Source organism: Babylonia areolata, chromosome 5, assembly GCF_041734735.1.
Source record: "Babylonia areolata isolate BAREFJ2019XMU chromosome 5, ASM4173473v1, whole genome shotgun sequence".
Lineage (NCBI taxonomy): Eukaryota > Metazoa > Mollusca > Gastropoda > Neogastropoda > Buccinidae > Babylonia > Babylonia areolata.
The window spans coordinates 39,418,830-39,442,322 of NC_134880.1; the positions used below are offsets into that span (position 1 = coordinate 39,418,830).

At 40.4% G+C, this 23,493-nt stretch overlaps 1 protein-coding gene across 1 annotated transcript in view; it reads right to left on the minus strand.

The window, feature by feature from the left end:
• Positions 1 to 3,040: 3,040 nt before the first annotated feature.
• Positions 3,041 to 23,493, minus strand: part of LOC143282462 (vacuolar protein sorting-associated protein 33B-like) — a 33,686-nt gene continuing 13,233 nt past the window's right edge. The window contains exons 9-19 of the mRNA XM_076588107.1: positions 21,178 to 21,251; positions 20,011 to 20,097; positions 18,746 to 18,839; positions 14,462 to 14,536; positions 12,980 to 13,044; positions 10,416 to 10,517; positions 9,195 to 9,335; positions 7,573 to 7,674; positions 6,982 to 7,084; positions 4,440 to 4,556; positions 3,041 to 3,773 (exon numbers count right to left, since the gene is read on the minus strand). Of these exons, the coding sequence (XP_076444222.1) occupies positions 3,691 to 3,773; positions 4,440 to 4,556; positions 6,982 to 7,084; positions 7,573 to 7,674; positions 9,195 to 9,335; positions 10,416 to 10,517; positions 12,980 to 13,044; positions 14,462 to 14,536; positions 18,746 to 18,839; positions 20,011 to 20,097; positions 21,178 to 21,251 (1,043 nt within the window). The 3' untranslated portion in view covers positions 3,041 to 3,690. The remainder of the gene's footprint in view (positions 3,774 to 4,439; positions 4,557 to 6,981; positions 7,085 to 7,572; positions 7,675 to 9,194; positions 9,336 to 10,415; positions 10,518 to 12,979; positions 13,045 to 14,461; positions 14,537 to 18,745; positions 18,840 to 20,010; positions 20,098 to 21,177; positions 21,252 to 23,493) is intronic.

Below are 23,493 nucleotides of genomic sequence, written 5' to 3' on the forward strand. Positions count from 1 at the left end.
TATTATGCACTTCCTTTGTGTTAGCTGTGCCTGACTATGTATGTATACATATGTATGTGTACATAACTACATGCATGTATATGAATGTGTATTGTGTGTGCGTGCCTTTATGTAAGTTTGTGCCTGCCTATGTGTGTGTATGTGTTAGGGTAGCTGTTAGATACACGTGTATTGTTAAAATGTATGTATGCAGTGTGTGTGTGTGTGTGTGTGTGTGTGTGTAGTCATATTTTGGTGTGTGTATGTAACATAGATGTAATGTTTTATGTTAACAAAGCGTTTTTTTGTAAAGCACCTAGAGCAGAGTTCTGGATAGTGTGCTATATAAGTATCCATTATTATTATTATCATTATGTTATATACATGCTGAAGATCTTTTTTTTTCCCAAAAAATATGCATGTTGCACTAAAGATCCTGTCATCCACTCACCATTCTGTGGGTCATGGACACAAAAATATACCCAGCATGCACACCCCTGAAAACGGAGTGTGGCTGCCAACATGGTGGTGTAAAAAGTTTAATACACATAGCACAAGAGAAGTGTCCTGTTTTGGAGATGTTGATGTAACCTTCGTCATCATTCATCATTTTCTTTGTTTTCCTTGGTTGGCATGGTCATTTTCCTGTTGGCTTCATCTAGTTTCTTGAGCTATCATTGGTTACAAAATAAACATTTACGAGTTTCCAAGACTGAACCTTGCAGGAACTCTTATATAAAATTGAGTCCTCAGAATTGTTGAAGCCTTTGTTGCATTACTGAAATTAATGAAGAATGTTTGTTACCCACAAAGCAAGCAGCCTTTTATCAATCTAGGAATTCCAGTTGTTTAACGCCATGTTTTTGTGATGTGTCGAAACACAGAATAAGAATCACTGATGCTAACTTGGGCACGTTGGTTGTTGGTAAATTGGGCAGGGTGTTCATGTTTGCATGTAAGCATGTTTGTGCGTCTTTGACTGTTTGTACAAGGTATTACATGACAGATGATATTAACAAGTCAAGTAGTCTTGCTGTTTGTCTCTTTGGTTTTTGTGTTTTTTTTGTTTGTTTTTGGGTGTTTTTTTTTACTCTTCGTTTATCCATATAACAGCTCACGTCTTGGTGCATCTATGTGCGTGCATACAGAAAAATGTTACATGTTGTTTCATTTTGTCGTTGATTTATTTTGCAATGACGGTAATTTGGGCGCAAGACAGTCATGAAGGTATATTTAGCACCCTTGCTGATATCTCATGCAGCTCAAGTTAGCTGTATATGGTGGTTAGTTGAGCTCTTTTCTTTCTTTTTTTTTAATTTGAAATATTCTGTTTTATCTGTTTTGCAAGTTCCTGAAACATAAATCTTTCACACCTGAAGTATTTGGGGTCCTTCACTTGCTGAAATCTTATTCATGCATTTCTGTGTTGTAGTTTCCAATATATCAAGTTCCAAGTTAAGATGCTCAAATTTGCATCAGTTCCCATAAACATGTACGTACATGCCAGAATTTGATATGCTTGATGAATTGGGGGTTGCCTTTTACGTTAGTGTTGGACAATATATAATCTTTTACTGATATGTAAAATGTAAATCTATGTTGTAATTGTACAACATGCAATTAATTCATTCCTCATTTTACTTTGTATTCATAAACAGGACTTTATATGGAAACCATCTTGTGATAAAATAATTATGAACAAGTTTTTTTTGGGGGGCTACATATTCTTTGATTGTATGTTTGTATTTCAGTTTATTATCAAAACCTTTCAGAACAGGCACAGGTTTGTTTAATATGCATTGGTACAAGTATTGCTTAGCTAACAATACGATGAAATAAAAGGTGGAATCAACGACAATGGGCGAGTTGATTTCCAAGAACAATCACTGCTTTTTCCTTGTGTGTGTGTGTGTGTGTGTGTGTGTGTGTGTGTGTGTGCCCTACACTTTGGGGAATTTTCTTCTCTATATGTTAATGTTGAATGCTCCAGTCACAACCTTATTACATACACAAGTAACTTTAGATTCTTTACGCTCATCACTGATGACTGGATAATCACAGTCTATAATACCATAAGTCATAAGCAACAAAATTCAGCAGATTCATTTGTTTCAACTGATCAATATTAGAACATTTATTTAAACTGATTTGTATTAGAACATTATAGCATGTCCACTCTGTAACCACAAACCAAACAGATGTTCTTTTCTTATTGACACACATACATACATAAAAACTGTTGTCTTTTCAGCATCTCTCTTGCTCTCTCTCTCTCTAACAAGTCTATCTTTGGTTAATGACGCATGATTACATACCAATCTGCCCATCTATCTTTTGTCTTTTTCTTCTTCTTTCTGTCCCTCTCTCTCTCTCTGTCTGTCTGTCTTACTCTGTTTGTCCTTTCTCTCTTTCTACCCTTTGTTTGCTTTACATATATTGGCGCTGTTCTTTATAATGGATGTTAACACAGAAGCCCTCCCCCCCCCCTGTTGTCACGTGCAGGAAGGCCTAAACAATAAACCATTCAGACTTCAGACTCTCTCTCTCTCTCTCTCTCTCTATATATATATAATTGCATATTCATCTCTCAGGATTGCAAACCACAGTAAGGTTAAAGTAGTAGAATGATTTAATAATTCAGTTACTTACTATACACTGGTAAATAATACATCAGTCACAATTTGCCAAACTGGAATGGAAAAGAAATAATGATAATGAAGATTTTATTCATGTACATGGCAAGTCAGTCACACTCTCTTTCACAAGTACACATAAATGAATATGAGCATGTGTTTGCACACACATCACAGGCTGAAGAAGCGACAGGAAGAAGCTATTGCCTTTTTTTCCTTACTTTAAAAATTTTTTTTTTTTACACAGTGTGTACAGTCATTCATACAAATCATGAATCAAATTCACATTTCAATAACAAAGTGTAAGAAAGTCATGAACCAGCGAAAGTGCTTGAATTATATTTGAGTAAACGAACATGCATTTTCACATTCATAACACATGCATACCAGACACATATTCATGCCCCCCCCCCCCACACACCCCCTGCACCACCTCCCTAACACACACACACAATCAAGCATGCACACACAAAGTAACAATTAGCATCCCAAGTCTCTTTATGGTCTTCACCAATACAATGCATCTGGAAAGTTTGGGGCTTTTTCCAAAAAACCCCCAAAAAAACATGAATCGTATGTCAAGCTAACAAGGAATCCCACTTGTTGCTCAGTCACGCAGACTTGGACACTATTCAAAATGTTATCACAGTATATAGCATCCTCTGTCATCTTTTTCATCTCCTCCAGTCTAAAAACCATCAACCACAGATGAAGAGCTTGCTTCAGTTTTCAGACTGAACGATCGCTTGGTGTGTAGTGCGGATGTCGATATGTTTGCAATTTTGGTTAGTTTTGTTTGTTTGGATTCCTTTCTTCTTAAACTGGGTGGTGAGCTAGATGTTGAGATGGAACTCATGACGTTGTGAATTTGGCTGAAGCAGAAAAGCTTGGTTTAATTAAGCCACCACTGTCTGCAGTCACAGTCACAGTCACAACAACCGAATGCAGCAAGAACTCTGACGCTGGAGCAGCAGCGGTCTTCAGGGATTGTTAGGAAGGAAGGAATCCTGTTTAAGTGTCTGGTCACAAGTACTGGTGATGCTGGGAAGAACCTCGGCAAACCACAGTGAAGGGCCCTTCACACAGATTTCTTCTCACACAACTGGTCCAGAAGGGAGTGGCCTGTCACCAAGGCTGTCGTGGCAACGATGATCTGCAGGTCTGGGGAAAGGACAATGACACATTCTTAAAGCAGTTCACAGCAATGATTGGTAATGATCTGTATGAAATCGGTTGGGTTTTCTAGCTGATATTTTTTTTGCTATCAATATTTCATACATAAAAAATTACTTTAAAAATTCATGAAAGAATAAAAACAACATTGCCTACTTTTCCTTCTGCATTCATGGGTCACAACTCCAGTGTGCACTCACTGTCCTCAAGGCTTGACTAAGCACGTTGGGTTACGCTGCTGGTCAGGCATCTGCTTGGCAGATGTTGTGTAGCGTATATGGATTTGTCCGAACGCAGTAATGCCTCCTTGAGCTACTGAAACTGAAAACTGTCACACAGATTTTTTTTAGTGTGCTGACATTGTAAATACCCAACTTGTCGGTTTTAAATGACCAATCTGTCTGCTGTAACTCTGTACAGAATAATGGTTTTCACCATGGTATTAGCGATACAAATGTCTTAAAAGACATCTTTAATCATTTTATTGAAAGTTTAAAGCTTTCCTCAACAGCGTTTACATAAATGTTTTCCGTAAAGAAATTCAGTTCATCAATTCAACATGTTTAGCAGTACTGATATCCAAAAACTGATTCTGGAATCAATACCTCACTTTATCTTATGAAAACCAATCAGCAACAAAAAAAAAAATCTCACTGTCTCTCCGTGCCAGCATGCGTAAGGCAGCCACCTCGGAAAATGTGCAGCCACCCAGAAAACACACCAGCACAGTCTTCATGGAGTTGTTGGTAGCCGGATAATATGAGGTTTTCGCTGAAAACAAAACCGTCACATTTCTGTAGACACAAACCCGGCCTCCCATATAAACATAATCATGCATATTTGCATTTAAATTTCTCTGTTTTTTGTTGTTTTTTTGTTTGTTTGTTTTTTTGCTGCCCCATCATTTGCACCGTTTCAGTGGCATTACTTCCACGCCGCTCATTTAGATTCCCCCATACACAGCCACACCCGGGTTCGTCCGTCGCAGTTCCAGCGTCGGCAGTCCACAGGGGACACTCGATGTTAGGTCGCGAGGAGGCCACACACCAGAGGAGACCCTGCACTGCTGCTGAGTCACTTCGGTGGTGTTCAGTGGTGCCTGTTCTGATTTAACGTACTTAGGACACCACCTACTAAGCCCCCTAATAACGACAATAATGGCTTAGTCGCGGAGCCAGACTGAGTGAGCGTCCCTCCCAGAGTGGAGACCACCACCACGTCCCTCAAACAACAGCCCCCCTAAATCTGCCGACACTGACGACATTGACAGGACTCACCCCAAGCACGGAAGTGGAGGGGTATCAAAACTGAAGTCACCATGAGAGCAGGGCATGAAAGGCCACAGACTTTGAGACTATCTTGTTTATATTGATGATGATGGAGGAGGATGACGATGATGATGATGATGTTGCTATGGAGGTCCATTTTGGTTTGGGACTGCGTGACAAGGCTGTACTCTACGCTTCCTGTCATAATGATATCCCGGCGTTAACCAGGCCCGAGAGATACAGACACTTGCAGTGTTGGTCAGGTAATTAGAGCAACACACCCAAAGACGCATCCTTGAAGTGGGTGACACTCGACTGTGTGGTCCCAGTCTCCCCATTTAAGCCCACAGCACACTCAACTCTGGGTAGGAGCCGGCCACAGGCTGAAAAGCCCACCTCCGCTGGGATTTGAACCCGCGTCCTCCCAGCCGTCAGTCCGCGACGCTAACCACTTCGCCACGGCGGCTGATTGAATTTCTCTGTTTTTGTCACAACAGATTTCTCTGTGTGAAATTTGGGATGCTCTCCCTAGGGAGTGCACGTCGCTACACTGAGAGCGCCACCCTTTTTAAATTTTTTTTCCTGCGTGCAGTATTATTTGTTTTTCCAATCGAAGTGGATTTTTCTACAGAATTTTGCCAGGGACAAGCCTTTTGTTGCCGTGGGTTATTTTGCGTGCATGCTGCACACGGGACCTCGGTTTATCATCTTATCTGAATGACTATACATATACATATATATATATATTTATATATATATATGTGCGTGTGTGCATGTGTGCGTGTGTGTGTACACATATATCAATATACACATAATTACACATTTCTACTGATTATGCAGCACTCCAGTTAGACTGAACATTATACTACGCCTGTCAAAACTTTACTACGAGACAACTCTTAACACTTGTCTAAACTTTACATTAAGACAACCCCTTACTTACTCAGCTAACTGACACCTGTGCCAAGCAAATTCATCCCATTAAAATGGTTTTCACAGCCCTACATATGCATAAACTGCAAGGAAAGGGAACCAGCTTCTACAGTACTTCCGGATGTGTCCACACATTATCTGGAGGAAAAACAGTTTACTTTCTGCATTTTTTCTACATCAGGATGGCACGGAAGCCTGCCAAGGGTGTAAACTCCCCAGTGGTCAATGGATTCATAAACTTTGTTCTGGCTGGAGCAAAAATGCACTGACAAATCTTCTCCAGTAATTTCTGTCTTGAGCAAGCCGGCTGATTTTGTTCCAAGTCTTGCCTTGCTGTTTTCATTTCCATTTTCGTGTTTCTTCTCCATGTGCCTCATGGTCTGCCTCTGGTTCTTTTCCCTTGCAGTGCCCATCTGAGGGCACTGTAAGGATGCACGATTGTATTCATTGCCAGGGCCTTGCCCAGCCACCCCCAAGGCCTCTGTTTCACCTCATCCACAATGTTGCTGATGACTGCATCTGCTCTCTTCATTTGTTGGCCACATGTTGTTCCCAGTGAATTCTAATGATTCAAAGAAGAACCGTTCTTCAAGCCTCTAAGCCAGCTTTCAATTTTCTTGTTTGTCCTCCATGTTTCTGAGGTGTATAGGAAGACTGAGCGAACATTTGATTTGGCTGCATGACTGATGATTTCCAGATGTTCTGCAGTCCACTGAAGGTCTGTGCTGTGGGACCGATTCTGGTGGAGATCTCCTTTTTGATGTTGCTGCGGAATGTGATGTACACAGCAGTGGTTGTTGGAGTACATGTCCTTCAGGATGTTGATAACTTTAGTTCGGAATCCGTATGTTCCAGGAATCTTCCAGGAGAAACTCCTAACACGAGTCAAAACTTTACACTGCGACAGTCACACAAAGAATTCCCAAGACTTTTTCTCATCCAAAACATGTACAGAACACATGGTCTGTACTCCATACTGCAGGCAGACAGTATACCTGCTCCTTTGATGGCAGCCCTGTACTTGACATCAGCCCCGATTCCGCCAGGTATCATCTTGCCTATGTCGTCAAAGGACTGCTGTGTGTCATGCTGCAAAATCTGCAACAACAATCAATGTATGAAATGTATGTTCTCCTGAAAATGTTTATGTTGCATGACGCGAGTTAATGAATGCATGCATGTGTATGTACATGTACACATGTGTGTGTGCTTGTCAGCATGCACCAAACAACAACAACAAGAACAAATGATGATGTTTTAAAACTACCACATATATATGAACTGTTTTCATGAAATAGAACAAAAATAAAACCAAGAAAACAACGCCAAACAAACTAACAAAACACCATCATTGACAAAATAGTGTCCATCAAAAGCATTTGATCTATTTTCAAATTTCACCCCCAACCCACACAACATTTTTGTCTCTAAAACCCAATCTATGTTTTGTTAAAGACAAAAGTCCTCCACGTAAGTGCTTCTGAAATCTGATTCAGGCTTGTATCAGAAAAAAACAACAAACAAACAAAGAAAAGAAACAACTGCTCAATTCTCAGACCATGTAAAAGATGGTAACTGATACTTACATATTCCACAATCTTGACAGTGAGAGGGGAGTAGGCTCCGCCAAACACGTAAGATATGTCAGTGGGATTTTTCAAGTTGACGTCTTCTCCTGACTTGGGGATCTGACATCATAAAGAAAAGCCACACCTGAACCAAGCAGGAAGTAAAACGATCATAAATGAATAATATTAATCATCAAACAAATCGGTTAAAAAAAGAAAAAACTAGAAGTACCTGAGACGGCTAACTGGCTGGATAATTCTCCAACCTCTTTTTCCTCTCTCACTTACCTGTCTTCATTATCCCTCTTTCCTGTTTGAGTGTGGTGCCTATGCACCAACCAAGACTCATAACCAAATAAATAACACAAAAGTGAAAACAGAACACACCAGATTCACACCTGTGAAGGTTGACCATGGTGCAACACTTTGAGATCACTGAGTGTTAACCTGTTCAGGTCAGGAGCACTCCTGGCCTGAGGCTGTCTATAACTTTCTAGGCTGTTTTGAAAACGGGCTGTGAGACAAATAGCAGCACTGTGATTTTATTTGTCAGCAGGCTGGCCTAAAACTGGGCAAGGTGACAGGAGACAGATTAAGGTTTAGTTTAGTCATGTGACGGGCGCAATAGCCGAGTGGTTAAAGCGTTGGACTGTCAATCTGAGGGTCCCGGGTTCGAATCACGGTGACAGCGTCTGGTGGGTGAAGGGTGGAGATTTTTATGATCTCCCAGGTCAACATATGTGCAGACCTGCTAGTGCCTGAACCCCCTTCGTGTGTATATGCAAGCAGAAGATCAAATACGCACGTTAAAGATCCTGTAATCTACGTCAGCGTTCGGTGGGTTATGGAAACAAGAACATACCCAGCATGCACAACCCCGAAAACGGAGTATGGCTGCCTACATGGCGGGATAAAAACGGTCATACACGTAAAAGCCCACTCGTGTGCATACAAGTGAACGTGGGGATTGCAGCCCACGAACACAGAGGAAGAAGAAGAAGAAGTTTAGTCATGCTTTGCATCACAATTACTGTAATTTGGGCTATGATCCAAATCATACACTTCCTTGTCAATGTTGCTGTCCATGAAAACGTCCTCCACCATGTACCTCAGATTCTTCAACATTTTCAATGCTAAAATCGAAACAAAGACTGCCAAGCAACATTTTCAATGCTGAAATTTTAACAAAGACTGCCAAGCAACATTTTCAGTGCAAAAAATGAAACAAAGACTGCCAATCAACATTTTCAATGCTAAAATTTGAACAAAGACAAGCCAACCAACATTTTCAATGCTAAAATTCAAACAAAAACTGCCAACCAACATCTTCAATGCTAAAAATTAGACAAAGACTGCCAATCTACATTTTCAATGCTAAAATTTGATCAATGACTGCCAACCAACATTTTCAATGCTAAAATTTGAGCAGACTGCCAAACACAAATCAAATGAAGGATGGAAGACTGGTAAAGAAAATTAACTCCTGAAGCAATGTACGGATTGAGAAAACAGGGATGTAAGAGGAGAGGAGGGGGGAAGGTAGGAATAAAAAAAAATCATGGTCCGTATATTGGACTCAAACCTGCGGATGCTCACTTCCTAGTCGAGCACAATTACCGCTAGGCCACTGTCACACCTACCAGGCTGAGCTTGGTGGAGAGCTGTTTGAACTGGGAGCGGCGAAGTTTGACAGCCGCCACTTTGGAACTGGCCTCCTGCTCCACCATCATGCCCACCTTCTTCAGGTGGAAGAATGTCGCCAGGTGTTCAAACCCGTGGCTCTGTGCACAAAGAATGAATGTCACCAGGTATTCGAATCTGTGTCTCTGCACACAGAGATTGTATAGTGTTGTGCTGTGTTGTGTTGTGTTTTACTCTGTCACAACAAGAAAGGTGGCAAAATGGTTAAGATGCTTTTCTGCCAATACAGTGTCCGTGAGGGTCTGGGTTCGAATCCAAGTCTTGAGTTGTGTTGTTATTCTATGTCACAATAAGAAAGGTGGCAAAATGGTTAAGATGCTTTTCTGCCAATACAGTGTCTGTGAGGGTCTGGGTTCGAATCCAAGTCTTGAGTTGTGTTGTGTTGTTATTCTATGTCACAACAAGAAAGATGGCAAACTGGTTTAAGACACTTTTCTGCCAATACAGTGTCCATAAGGGTGTGGGTTCAAATCCCAGCCTCACCCTCTCACTGGAAAATCAAACTCAGCTTCTAGTCATTCCGATGATGGGTGCAATAGCCGAGTGGTTAAAGCGTTGGACTGTCAATCTGAGGGTCCCGGGTTCAAATCAGGGTGACGGTGCCTGGTGGGTAAAGGGTGGAGATTTTTATGATCTCCCAGGTCAACATATGTGCAGACCTGCTAGTGCCTGAACCCCCTTCGTGTAAAAATGCAAGCAGAAGATCAAATACACATGTTAAAGATCCTGTAATCCATGTCAGCATTCGGTGGGTTATGGAAACAAGAACATACCCAGCATGCACACCCCTGAAAACGAAGTATGGCTGCCTACATGGCGGGGTAAAAACGGTCATACACGTAAAAGCCCACTCGTGTGCATACGAGTGAACGCAGAAGAAGAAGAAGAAGTCATTCCGATATGATGATAAAGTGAGATCCCGTGTGCAGCACTCAACTGGCACACTGAAAAGAGTTGTCCTCTGACAGGTACACAAATACATTTATATGCATGAACTGAAGGCCTGACAAGCGCAATGGGTTATCCCACAAGGGGGATAACACCCTACATGACAAGTTCATTTCTGGACAGGTCAGCAACCACAAAGATAGCAAGGACAGCAATCAGAGTACTTAAAAAAAAACAAAAAAAAACAAAACAACAACATCATTGCTGCTCACGTGCAGAAAGTCTGCCTTCAGCGTCTTGTAATCTCTGGGGGTCAGTCCATCCTGCGTCAGGGACAAGAGACACAACAGGCGCAGACTGCTGTGAAACGGAGCCTGAAACACAACAGTGAAACACAACAAGAAGTGAAACAGTGAAACACAACAAGAAGTGAAACACAACACAACAATGAAAAATAGTGAAAGGTATCAATGAAACACAACAATGAAACACAACAATGAAACACATCAATGAAACACATCAATGAGACACAATAATGAAACACATCAATGAGACACAATAATGAAACACATCAATAAGACACAATAATGAAACACATCAATGAGACACAATAATGAAACACAACAGTGAAGCACAATAATGAAACACAACAATGAAGCACAATAATGAAACACAACAATGAAGCACAATAATGAAACACAACAATGAAGCACAACAATGAAACACAACAATGAAGCACAACAGTGAAGCACAACAATGAAACACAACAATGAAGCACAACAATGAGACACAACAATGAAACACATCAATGAAACACAACGATGAAACACAACAATGAAACACATCAATGAAACACAACAATGAAACACAACAGTGAAGCACAACAATGAAACACAACAGTGAAGCACAACAATGAGACACAACAATGAAACACATCAATGAAACACATCAATGAAACACATCAATGAAACACAACAATGAAACACAATAATGAAACACATCAATGAAACACAACAATGAAACACATCAATGAAACACAATAATGAAACACATCAATGAAACACATCAATGAAACACATCAATGAAACACAATAATGAAACACATCAATGAAACACAACAATGAAACACATCAATGAGACACAACAATGAAACACATCAATGAAACACATCAATGAAACACATCAATGAGACACAATAATGAAACACAACAGTGAAGCACAATGATGGAACACAAAATGAAATACAACAATGAAACACAAAATGAAACATGACAGTGAAATACCTGTGCACCCTATCATTCATTATTCATTGTCATTACTAGCGGTCTTGACTTCATTCAATGTCAAATGCTGTTTCTCATTATGTATCAAACATGTGTTGTCTTATTCTCAATGAGAATAAAAGATCCTTCTTCGCAAGGGAAAAGCATTCCATTTCCACAGGTACCAATCATTCCTTATTTGAACAAGAGAGGCAAGGCCTTCAAGACCCACTTGTGATACACTTTAAAAAAAATCCAAGCTTTTTATGTATTGACTATAATTTCAAAATGTAATGTTTAAGATGAGAAAGATCAGTTTAAAGCAAATTAAGTCCCCTAGCATTAATCACAGAGTAATTTCCCTTTTTTACTATCTGCACCAAAAACATTTGCAAAATAAATAAAACTTCCATGCTTAGCAAAAGAAGTTCCTGTTTGAACATAAAATGATAATAATGACTGCTCTTGTTGTTGGGTCAGAATATCAGATCAAAGTGCCAAGTTTAGAGAATACAAAAAACATAAATATAACAGTAAATGCAGTTTGCATATAATTAGGCTTCATTTTTTTTATTTTTTGCGCCCATCCCAGAGGTGCGATATTGTTTTAAACAAGATGACTGGAAAGAACTGAATTTTTCCTATTTTTATGCCTAATTTGGTGTCAACTGACAAAGTATTTGCAAAGAAAATGTCAATGTTAAAGTTTACCACGGACACACAGACACACACACACAGACAACCGAACACCGGGTTAAAACATAAACTCACTTTGTTTACACAAGTGAGTCAAAAATAAGGCAAGAGCACCGCTGTTCTTTTGATGTTACTAGCATTACTAGTGCATACGACATGCATGGACAGTTCATTCAACATTTCACCAGTCTGGCCAACTGTCATGACAGGTGATCAGTATTCTATCATTTTTAGTGATTTATAAATACAGAATATTTATTACTCATCATTTTTGTTGTTGTTGTTGTTGTTGTCAGTAGTGGGCTGCAACTCCCACATTCACTTGTATGTACATGAGTGGGCTTTTACTTGTATGACCGTTTTTACCCCACCATGTAGGCAGCCATACTCCGTTTTCAGGGGTACTCATCAATATAAAAAAACAGCCCCATATTATGTGGGAGTAAATTAATGTCACTGAAATGTTGTAGATGACGGGGGCAGCAAAAAAAAAAAAAGAAGAAAAAAAAAGAAAAAAAAAAAAAGAAAGAAAGTATATCCATTATTGCTATAATTCTAATACCACTGCTACTTAACAAACTCTTGGTGCAAGTTATCCTTGCATAGCATCCATTGACTCAAGTCTTTCAGTCCACGCATGATCCTGTTTTCTCATTATAAAGTGTTCCACAATATTCATTAGCTGACATGTAGGGTATTCACCGCAACCTATCTTAAACATGTAAAGCATGTGCGTTTGTTTCAGTGTGTTAAACACACACGTACGCAGTACAAACAAATGAATAAGAGATATTGCAGCAAAATGATCACACTGCACAGTATTCATTCAAATTCAAATCAATAAAAACTAGACAAGCGAACCAACAGACACAACAAACCTGTCTGTACAAAGAGTCCTCAATGTAGGTGATACATTCCCTTGTGTCTGTTCCTTCCAGCAAACCTGCAAAGTGAAGTCAGATGAAAAGGAGGAGTTTGTATGATACTCCATGTTTGGTGATACATATATTTACCATGTCAAACTGATGCAAACTAGGCCTATCGGTCTGCTCTGCTTGGCCAAATTTTGCGCAGCTAACAGTGAAAAGACGACCCGTCTTGCCCGGTCCACTCATAGCCAATCAAACGCCTCTAAAAGCTACAAGCGCTGAACCATTCCTTTGACCAAGGCTCTCGACGCCATTTTGTCAGGTTTACGCTCTGTCTCGTCTTTTCATTCTCATACCACAACATTCAGAACCAGATCAATTTAATGCGATCAACTGTGTACCAAGTTGGGCATTTGAACTGCATAAAGAAAAGTTGGGGGGAAAAAAAAAGAGATTGCAAGAAATAAAAATCATAATAATAATGACAACAATAACTGCTTACAACCAAGTCAGTGGTTATCATGACAACATTTTTTTTTTTTTCAAGGTCAACAACAAATACAAAAAAAAATATAAATAACCACACAACCCTACCCTCCTCCCATGGAAAAAGACTGCCTGTATTCTGGTACCACTATTCCATCTTCTTCTTCTTCTGCGTTCACTTGTATGCACACGAGTGGGCTTTTACGTGTATGACCGTTTTTACCCCACCATGTAGGCAGCCATACTCCATTTTCGGGGGTGTGCATGCTGGGTATGTTCTTGTTTCCATAACCCACCGAACGCTGACATGGATTACAGGATCTTTAACGTGCGTAATTGATCTTCTGCTTGCATATACACACGAAGGGGGTTCAGGCACTAGCAGGTCTGCACATATGTTGACCTGGGAGATTAAAATCTGTTATTCCTCCCTGATGTTTCTGTTCTGCACATCTGCACATGTTCATGCTCTCATCAGACATCAGTGTGAGTGATCATGATGTCAGTTCAGAAAGATGTTTGTTTATCATTCCCCATTTATTTGTAAGACATAATAAGTAGAAAAGGCAAGACTACATTAAACTTCTGTCACCAAAAATACCATCTAAAAAGAATGAACAAAATTTATAAAAATGTATGTTATCACATACCACATTAGATAAAAACCAATAATGTCAATAATGATAATAACAACAACAATAACATTAAGAAGAAGAAGAAATAATAGGATAATTGAAAAAAAATGACTGGCCAAAAAAAGATAATAATATTTCTAAAAAACTAATGATGTACATGTTCAAAAACAGAATGTTGCATATGTTGTAACAAATTATCATTTTTCATGCTTTCTCTTGAATACATGCAAGGTAGAAATGAAAAGAACATACAATAAGTCAATAACATATCTATCTTGATTAAAAAAAAAAATTAAAGAAAGAAAAAAGTTGATATTGTTATACACTTCACTTATTACTAAACACAGTGCAGAGTCACAAAAATACTCACTGTGTTCTGTTCTGATGTAGGCTTCAAAATCATCTTTTGTTTTCGTCTTCATGATGTGTTCGCACGCACTGATGTCTGGAAGAACATAGGGTGTGAAGCAACTATAAAAAGCAATATGATTTAAACCATTAGATGAGTAACATATTAGCTTCAATAATGGTATTTAAATCATAACAAAAAAAAAGAAAAAAAAAAAAGGAAAGAAAACCCTCTACTGCTACTGAACTCACTCCATGCCAAGTACTATGATTGTGCTACCTCTGCACACAATACTTGCTCACTGAACACTGCAGTCGTGCTCCAAACCTTAAAAAAAATGTCCACACCACATGCAGGTGTGGAATGGACCATACTGAGTGGGTCCCTGTCTTGCCTAATTAGCACACAGAAGCGTGACCTTAAACCACTGTAATCAGCCAATCCTTAGAATCTGATCTTTCGAACTATTTTCATACCAACCTCAACTGATTGCAAGCATATGTGTGGCAGCAGTGAAGTCTCAAGCTCCAAAACAGTTGTTCTTGAAAGAGATGGGAAAGTCAGATTCTGTGATTCAAACGGAGGGCTCTAACTAGGATCGGATATAGAAGAGACAATTATTTTCGTCCATCAAAAGGAGGTCAAAGTGTGCTGGACAGTGAAAGTGATGAGAGCGAAGTGGGGAGGGGATGGGGGTGGGGTGGGGTGTGGAGGTGGAGAGACAGTACGTGTGATAAGTGACACAGGCAGTGGGAATGGGGAGGGAGGGTGACTGGTGGTGGACAGCATCAGTAGTAGCTCAAGGAGGCATCACTGTGTTCAGACAAATCCATATACGCTACACCACATCTGCCAAGCAGATGCCTGACCAGCAGCCTGAACAGCAGCATAACCCAATGCGCTTAGTCAGGCCTTGAGAAAAAAAAATGATGATAATAATAATGATAATGACAATAATAATAATAATAATAATAAATAAAAATAAAATAAAAAGACAATAATGACGATAAATAATAAATGTAAAACATGCAGACACACATACACACACACACATACATAACAGATATGCAACAAACATGCAGTTCACAGATATGAAAGCACAAACAAATACACATAAATGTACACGAGCCCCGATACACACACATACACACCATCTCCCAAATTACCCTGCACCACCACCCCCATGCCCCCCCTCCCCCCCACACTCATTCCGAGGCTACGTATCACAGCTTCCACGGCACACACACACACACACACACACACACACACACACACACTTACTTATACTGACTGACTGAAACCATTTTTTGTCAGATTAACTGTTTGTTGTACTGACATTTTCGCAACCATTTGAATAAAATATTAGCTGAGCAACACAAGGAAATTCTGATTTGAGGAAGGTATGATTTATAAAAAAAACAAAAAAAACAAAACAAAACAAAACATATTTAACAAATCAAGGTACCAAATTTCATTAATATCATTATCTCCAAAAAATATTCTAACGCACCCACATACTCACATACGTTTCTCCCCCACCCTCTCTCTACATACATCCATGCATGCACACAAACGCCCATTATAATTCCCCTACCTCATTCCCCTGCCCACTCACTCACACACACACACACACACACACACACACACACACACACTCACACTGTCTCTCACTCTTTCTCATCAAATTAAGGTTTCGTAATGTAATCAAGACGACATATTACATGTTAGGGTCGAACAGTTCCACTAATTAGAATAATGGGAACTTTGCTCTACAAGTAAATCTGACGCTATCACCCAAAACGAAACACTACTTTGGATTAAATAAAACAGAGGGGAACCTCTGCAGCAGAAGGGGGATGAAACAAATTAGAAAAACCGACCAATTGGATGGCTTTTAATTAGGTCAACTGCGGTTTTTGTCAGAGACCAACCATTTTCTTTGCTGGGGTGAAAAACGCTGGACATGGCTAATGGAAGATTAAAGGATGTAATCATATCATGAAGGGGTTTGAAATGTAAATGTGTATCTGGACATTCAAGCAAAAAATGTGGGATGTCAAGGGTCTTACCACAAATACATAGTGGTGACGGTTTCAAAAATCTGCATAACCATGCATAAGTTCTTAGCCTGTGTGTCAAGTTTCTTGTGGAAATTGATCCTGGGGGGTTAGTGCCTTTTCTTGCTGGAAGAGAGAGATCCCACCAGAGCTTCTTTTTTGAGTTTTCTAAGAACTGTTAATTATGCGAGGCTCCGACATTTCACTCTTGTGGGTTCCTGGACATTCTAATCTTCGTGGCAACGAAATGGCCGATTTTTGTGCCAAGGAAGCGGCATCGAACAATTCAGTTTCAATCAATCACAATATTCCTATTTCTGTTTCTGAAACCTGTACTATTCTTTCAACATATATCTGGAATTTCAGACTTACTTATACAAGCACACACACATACGCACATAGGCCCATACCCCCCACCCACCCCCACCACACATCTACATATATGAATATATTAAAATTGTTTTGTATTAGTCTTTCATAACAACAACACATTTCTCTGCATGAAATTAGTGCTGCTCTCCTCAAGGAGAGCACATCACTACAACAGAAAACCATCTTTCTCTTTTCTCTCTCTCTCTCTCTTCTGCCTGCACTGGAATTACCATATTCAAAATAGTGAAAGATTTAGTTTGTATAGAACTTTTGGACATACACATGATGTTAAACAGAACTTGGTATGTAACATGGACATGTATTTGAAGTATGTAACAACAAGATTTAGGTTAGGTGTGTCAGATTTAGCTACACATTACTATAGATACAGAGATTTTACTGACAATGATTTAATTTGCCCACTATGTAAAGAAGACAAAGAAGACGAGGTACATTTTGTTTTTCGTTGTCCAGCTCTTTGTAGAATTAGAGAAAAATATATACCACCTAAGTACTATCGACAGCCATGTTTATTCAAATTGAGTTTATTATTGTCATCCACGAGACTTGCTGATATATGGAATCTGGCATTGTTTTTACACCAGGCATTTAAATTTCGGGATATCGTGACATCTTAAGATGTTGTACTTCATTGCAGCGTTTATGTAATATGTGTACTTATAATGGTTGGTTATATATTTTCATTTTGTTTGTTATTACTTATATTGTCACTTACCCCTTCATAAGGGGCCTAGGCCTATAAATGAATAAATAATCTGAATCTGAATCTGAATCTCTTCTGCCTGCAGGTGTATTTGTTTTGTTATCAAAGTGGATTTTTCTATAGAATTTTGTCACGGAACCGTTTTGTTGCCATGGGTGCTTTTCAGCGCAGGCTGCACACGGGACCTTGGTTTATCGTCTCATCCAAAGGACTAGCATCCAGACAACCACTCAAAGGAATAGCAGAGGGGGAAAAAAATACTGGCTCATGTGGGGTTTGAACCAGTGCGCTCAGATTCTCTTGCTTCTTAGGCAGATGCGTTACCGTTAGGCCAACACTCCACACACCCAATGGTTGTTTAAACAGAGGAAGGATTTGTTTAATTTGTTTTTCTCTACTCCACCAATACCCAGTTACTAAGCATGACAGACCATAGTTGATGTAAGTTCACTTGTAATTTGTAGAAGCTCTCATTCATTCTTCATTTCCACTTTAATGGGGTTTTCAGAGTGATTTTTTGTGGAAAACAGTCCTTTTTTCATGAACAGTGTAGACTTTGCTTACATATTCATTTTCTCAACCAACCTCAAATTTTTTATATCATGAAATTTTTTTTTCTTTCTTTTCTTTTCTTTTTTTTACCTCTTGCCACAAATAAAGTATCATAGAGGTAAGAGCATTAAAACTTTCATGCTGTGCTTATTCTATTTCTGAACAATCATGTGGCCAAATTTCTTGAGATTCTTCTGTCATCATTTAAAAAAAACAAAAACAAAAACATGATTGCTTACAGATCATGTAGTATGAGTGAATTAATGTTGTACTATAAAAAAAAAAAGAAAAAAAAAGGAAAGAAAATGATTTTATTCTCTCTCAAGAAGTAACAGTAAAATATTTATGTCTGATCATGAAGAACACCAAGAACACCCATGTTTTCAGAGAAGTCTGAATGGAACTGGTGAAGATTTCAGTTTCAGTTTCAGTAGCTCAAGGAGGCGTCACTGCGTTCGGACAAATCCATATACGCTACACCACATTTGCCAAGCAGATGCCTGACCAGCAGTGTAAACCCAACGCGCTTAGTCAGGCCTTGAGAAAAAAAACAACAACAAAAAAACCAAACAAAAACCCCCCGCAAAAAAACCAACTCACGGTGTGACAGTGCTGCCTGCTGATGTTTCAAGCGACCCAAGTCCTGGTTCACAAAGGTTTTCATGTCTCCTACAGTCTTCAAACTGTTCTTTTTCTGCAAAACAAACACAAACACTGGATCAGAAAATCCAGTATCTCATATCGATTCTGCTGTGACAACCAAAACAAAAAAAAACAGGAGTAAAGTTAGAAATGTCTCCAAACACCATACAATAACCAACATATCCAATGAAGAGCAGCAAGATGGGTCTCAAATCGCCACCGCCAAACATCATGCATGGACTCCATCCTCGATTCACTCAACTGGCCTCCCCTACAACAGCGCCGCAAGAAAGCCCGCTTGGAGATGTTCTACAAATTCCACCATGGTATCATCTCCATCAACTCCAAGTACCTGCCCAAGCCATCTAAGAGCAGGCTGAGCTGTAGAATGAACAACAGCCTGAGCTACGACATTCCCTCCTGCACAACACTGTACAGGCAGATGGCATTCTTCCCGAGGACCATACCAGAATGGAACAAGCTGCCTCAGGAAGTTGTGACAGCCGAGTCACTGGACTGCTTCAAGTCCAGACTGGCCTCTCATCTCTAAAAGTGAATCCCCCCCCAACAACCCCCATTCCCCCCCTCCTCTCACTCACCCTCCTCCTAACCACCCATACACCCCAAAATCACCCCCCCCCAACCCCCGCCTCCCCGCTCACAGCTGATGCAGAGGCTTGGCATCATGTCAGTGCACGCTGAACGTACACTGGCTGGCCAGGTCGCAAAAATTAATTTTTTTTTTTTTCCAATCCTCACAACAGCGCAATCCTCAGCAACCTCCCCAAACTAAAACAGAATCATCAATATAATGATGTTGGTTGTATAAAGGAAGAAGAAGATAACAACGATGATAATTCTGATAAATCCCAAATGCCAAGCTGCCTTTTGACCTTTAATTAAAAAATGAAAATAAAAAAACTCATTCTCAAAAAATCCCACTGTCAGAAAATTCTCAAACTGGGTTTACATTCACTGGAAAATATGCTGGAATTCTGCAAAGGATTAGTAACTTTGTTTCTTTATTCTATTTTTGCACAGCTAAACAGTAAAAAAAAAAAAAAAAAAAATTTTAAAGAAGATTAAGAGCTGAGACTGACATCAGACCACTGCTTGGACACACACAAAAAAATTCCCCAGAAATAAATGAATGTATCAAATACAAAGACAAATAACAAAAGAAATAAGGAAAAAAAACGAAACAAGTGTATCAAAATCCTTACCTCATAAATAGCTTGCAGCTCTTTGGCCTTGGCACTGAGGAATGGGAAGACGCTGGAAAAGTGCCGGTTACAAATCTCTGAATAGATCTGGTAACAGAACACGGTGAGAAGATTGAAATCAACAAGGAATGAAACACAACTTTAATAAAACCAAAAAAAATCAAATATCAAAGTTCAGAAATGAAAATAACAATCAGAAAACTAGGTTATACAACAAAGCCAGAAAACAGGACTCCAGAACAACTGGCTATATCATGATTATGATGTGGATACTTATACAGCACTTTTCCTCAGTCAGAGACCAAGCTCCAAGCACTTTAAAAGCATGGAGTTATTTGCACAACTGGCTGCCTACCTGAACAGAGCCGACTAACAGCTGCCATTGGGCACTAAGCATTTGTTTTCTGCATCATTCAATCAGTTTTCAGTCATACACACACACACACTCTCTCACAGAGACTTGTAACATTTCACGTGTATGACCATTTCCTTTATTTACCCCGCCATGTAGGCAGTCATACTCTGTCTACTGGGGTGTTCATGCTAGGTATGTTGTTGTCGTTTCCACAACCTACCAAATGCCAACATGGATTACAGGATCTTTAACGTGCATTTTCGACCTTTTGCATGCAGTCTGCTCAAATATTGACCTGGGAGACTGGAAAAATCTCCACCCTTAACCAACCAGGTGTGACAGGGAATCGAACTGAGGAAACACGGTGATAATCCAGCACGCTAACCATTTGACCACCGCACCCATCAAATAACAATGAGAGTTCAATCATCTGGTTAAAAAATATATTAAAAAAAAAAAAGAAGAAGAAGACAAAGAAATACTTCAGTATACACCAGAGTTCCATTCAGTTCAGTTTCACAAGAAAGCATCACTGTGTTCGGACTAATCCATATACGCTGCACCACATCTGCTAGGCAGATGCCTGGTCAGCAGTGTAACTCAACAAAACATATAGTGACAGTTAGAGCAGACTACAATGATTTGCTGCATAACAACATAAGGCATAGACAAGAGAAAACTAGACAGTCTAAAAAGCAATCAGTTAAATAACAAAGAATGTGAGTGCGGAGAAGGGGTTACTGAGAAACCTCTAAATGCAAGATGAAAGCTGAAGGACTGTTGACCAGAGAGGTTCACAGAAAGTGACTCACTGGGTCATTGCTGGACAGAAGCATCTTCACGTTCTGTTGTTTGCCCACAACGTCTGCAGCCAGTTCAATCACACCTGATGAGAGAGAGAGAGAGAGAGAGAGAGAGAGAGAGAGAGAGAGAGAGAGAGAGAGAGAGAAAGGAAATAAAAACCACATATAAAGATCCAGGCACCTGATGAAACAGCCCTATACACACATGAAATGGGTGATCCAAATTATTTATAGTTCAGTTAAAAATCCTGATGAGACAAGCTTGTTTCTCCCTCACTCCCTTTTTCACGAGGCTTCACTGCTAAATCACTACCAAGAGGTTATTCAGTTCTCCTGCTGAAGTGGAATGCTTAAACACAGACATATACCTCATCATATAAAGCTCTGTACTTTTGAAATCATTAATCATCTTTAAAAGAACGGTGATCATGATGGGCAGTCAAATTAATCATCATGTTCTTTTCAATCCATGAAGAAGAACTCCTGCACTTGATCACTTCTTCGAACTGACATCTATATCACCCAACAACCAACTTGGGCACTCATACACCATTCTGGATGTACTGCATGAGGAGTGTGTTCATGCTCTCTTAACACTAAATGTTGCCATGCTTGACTCATTCCGGATGACCAATTTTCTTCCCTCCTTTTGCCCATAGAGACCTGTCCCCCATAGAGTCCTTTCCCCCATAGAGACCTGTCCCCCATAGAGTCCTTTCTCCCATAGAGACCTGTCCCCCCATAGAGTCCTTTTCCACTTAGAGACCTGTCCCCCATAGAGACCTGTCCCCCATAGAGACCTGTCTCCCATAGAGTCCTTTCCCCCATAGAGACCTGTCCCCCACAGAGTCCTTTCCCCCATAGAGACCTGTCCCCCATAGAGTCCTTTCTCCCATAGAGTCCTTTCTCCCATAGAGACCTGTCCCCCATAGAGTCCTTTCCCCCATAGAGACCTGTCCCCCATAGAGTCCTTTCTCCCATAGAGTCCTTTCTCCCATAGAGACCTGTCCCCCACAGAGTCCTTTCCCCCATAGAGACCTGTCCCCCATAGAGTCCTTTCTCCCATAGAGTCCTTTCTCCCATAGAGACCTGTCCCCCGATAGAGTCCTTTTCCACTTAGAGACCTGTCCCCCATAGAGACCTGTCCCCCCATAGAGTCCTTTCTCCCATAGAGTCCTTTCTCCCATAGAGTCCTTTCTCCCATAGAGACCTGTCCCCCACAGAGTCCTTTCCCCCATAGAGTCCTTTTCCACTTAGAGACCTGTCCCCCATAGAGACCTGTCCCCCCATAGAGTCCTTTCTCCCATAGAGACCTGTCCCCCCAGAGACCTGTCCCCCATAGAGACCTGTCCCCTAAAGAGTCCTTTCCCCGATAGAGACCTGTCCCCCATAGAGTCCTTTCTCCCATAGAGTCCTTTCTCCCATAGAGACCTGTCCCCCATAGAGACCTGTCCCCTAAAGAGTCCTTTCCCCGATAGAGACCTGTCCCCCATAGAGTCCTTTCCCCCTTAGAGACCTGTCCCCCAAAGAGTCCTTTCCCCATTAGAGACCTGTTCCTCATAGAGACCTGTCCCCCATAGAGACCTGTCCCCTAAAGAGCCCTTTCCCCCATAGAGACCTGTCCCCCATGGAGTCCTTTCCCCCAAAGAAGCAGCGTTCTTTGTCTTCAGCCACCTCTTCAAAGTGAGAACATTCCGCATGTAACATTTCAATCACGTCAGCAGTGATGAAACACTATCATCATCGCCTCTTCTGTTTGCTCATTTGGAGAGAGTTAAGAGCATTTTCAATACATCTTACTGGATCATCTGCATGTGCACATGTATGAAAGCGGTTCAGGCACCAGAAAATCTGTTCAAAAGCTGACCAAGGAAATAAAAAAAATGTCTCCACACTTTACCCATCTGGCACTGCCCACAGTTTCTTCTTCTGCGTTCACTCGTATGCACACGAGTGGGCTTTTTACGTTTACCCCGCCATGTAGGCAGCCATACTCCGTTTTCGGGGGTGTGCATGCTGGGTATGTTCTTGTTTCCATATCCCACCGAACGCTGACATGGATTACAGGATCTTTAATGTGCATATTTTATCTTCTGCTTGCGTATACACACGAAGGGGGTTCAGGCACTAGCAGGTCTGCACATGATGTTGACCTGGGAGATTGTAAAAATCTCCACCCTTTACCCACCAGGTGCCGTCACCGTGATTCGAACCCGGGACCCTCAGACTGACAGTCCAACGCTTTAACCACTCGGCTATTGCGCCCGTCGCCCACAGTTTGACTTCACAGACTTTTGGGATAGAAATACAAAGCACTAGCAACCT